This window comes from Perkinsus marinus (assembly GCF_000006405.1).
Source record: "Perkinsus marinus ATCC 50983 genomic scaffold scf_1104296949122, whole genome shotgun sequence".
NCBI lineage: Eukaryota > Perkinsozoa > Perkinsida > Perkinsidae > Perkinsus > Perkinsus marinus.
In genome coordinates this window covers 1-1063 of record NW_003210003.1, presented here as the reverse complement: position 1 = coordinate 1063, position 1063 = coordinate 1, and the positions used below count along the sequence as shown (strand labels likewise).

Sequence of the window (1063 nt, the reverse complement as noted above, 5' to 3'; positions counted from 1 at the left end):
GGGGCACCACCACAGCAAACCCGGCTGAAATGATCGACCAATAACAACGCTGAGGCGTACATCTTCCGCTTATCAAGTCCCATCTCCGCGAGGTCGGCGGACACGACCTCCCAGCAGGCTTGGATTCCATAATAAAGCGATCTGTTGCCATCTCCTTTCGGGAAGTAACGCCTGTTCGCCGCAAGCTGACAGGCGGAACAAGAACGACAAACCTCTTAAGCTAGTCCATGCACCCCCGCGAGCGCGAACGTCCTCGAGAATATCCACCTTAGATACCTATCGTTGAGGCACCCGGACTCGGCAATGCCGAGTCGGCATGGTACTTCTCGAGGAGGCCCTTAGCATATATTGACGCAGCTTCAGTATCGTCCGGGATATAGAACCGTAAGCGAGGGACGAGCAATCCGTTGACTCGGGTCGTGCCAGAGTACTTCATCAGAACCCCATCCTCATCGAGCCGATAGTCCTTGTGGTCGACCCCGCTGGTCTCCAGCTGAGCAATTAAACCGCTGGCCTTTGGGGAGTCACGCTGGATTTGCAGAAGCTCCTGTCGGTAGGGCCGGCCGATGGCGGCGCTGACCACCTGCGAGCTCCTAGGTAGGCCATCTCTCCTGTATGGCAGAGCATACAGGGCACGAGTGAGCTCGTCGTCATCGTCGGGCATGCCCCCCTGATTTTCCGGGGAGTTTGACTCGCCCCGAAATGACACTGAGACGGGACGACCGTCGAAAATAATGGACTTTGGGATTTTCCACGCCTCGGCCAACCGACTCAGCGCATCGGCCTGTGCATCATTTTGTTCCCCTGGTAGATGGCTCATATGGGGCCGAATGCCATATTGCCGATCCCAAGCATCCCGCATGTCCGAGACGGCCTCGCATAGCCTCGAAACGGCGGCTCTTTCGATAGATTTGCAAGTCAGCCGATCTCCTCCTCGAAGCCAGGATAAAGCCGTCCTAGAGTCCGTGAAGAACCGTAAGCCGAGACCACCGCAGTAGGGCACCAGCGCATCACAATAGGTGAAGGCCAGAGCAAGAGAGTAGGCTTCTTGACGATTTTGATG

The 1063-nt window shown here is 56.5% G+C and overlaps 1 protein-coding gene across 1 annotated transcript; it reads right to left on the bottom strand.

Moving 5' to 3' along the window:
- Positions 1 to 268: 268 nt before the first annotated feature.
- On the bottom strand, positions 269 to 862 carry Pmar_PMAR016299 (hypothetical protein; the record flags this gene model as incomplete). The annotated part of the gene is made up of 1 exon (XM_002778493.1): positions 269 to 862. One exon carries the CDS (start codon positions 860 to 862, stop codon positions 269 to 271), a length of 594 nt encoding a protein of 197 aa, XP_002778539.1.
- Between the last annotated feature and the right edge of the window lie 201 nt (positions 863 to 1063).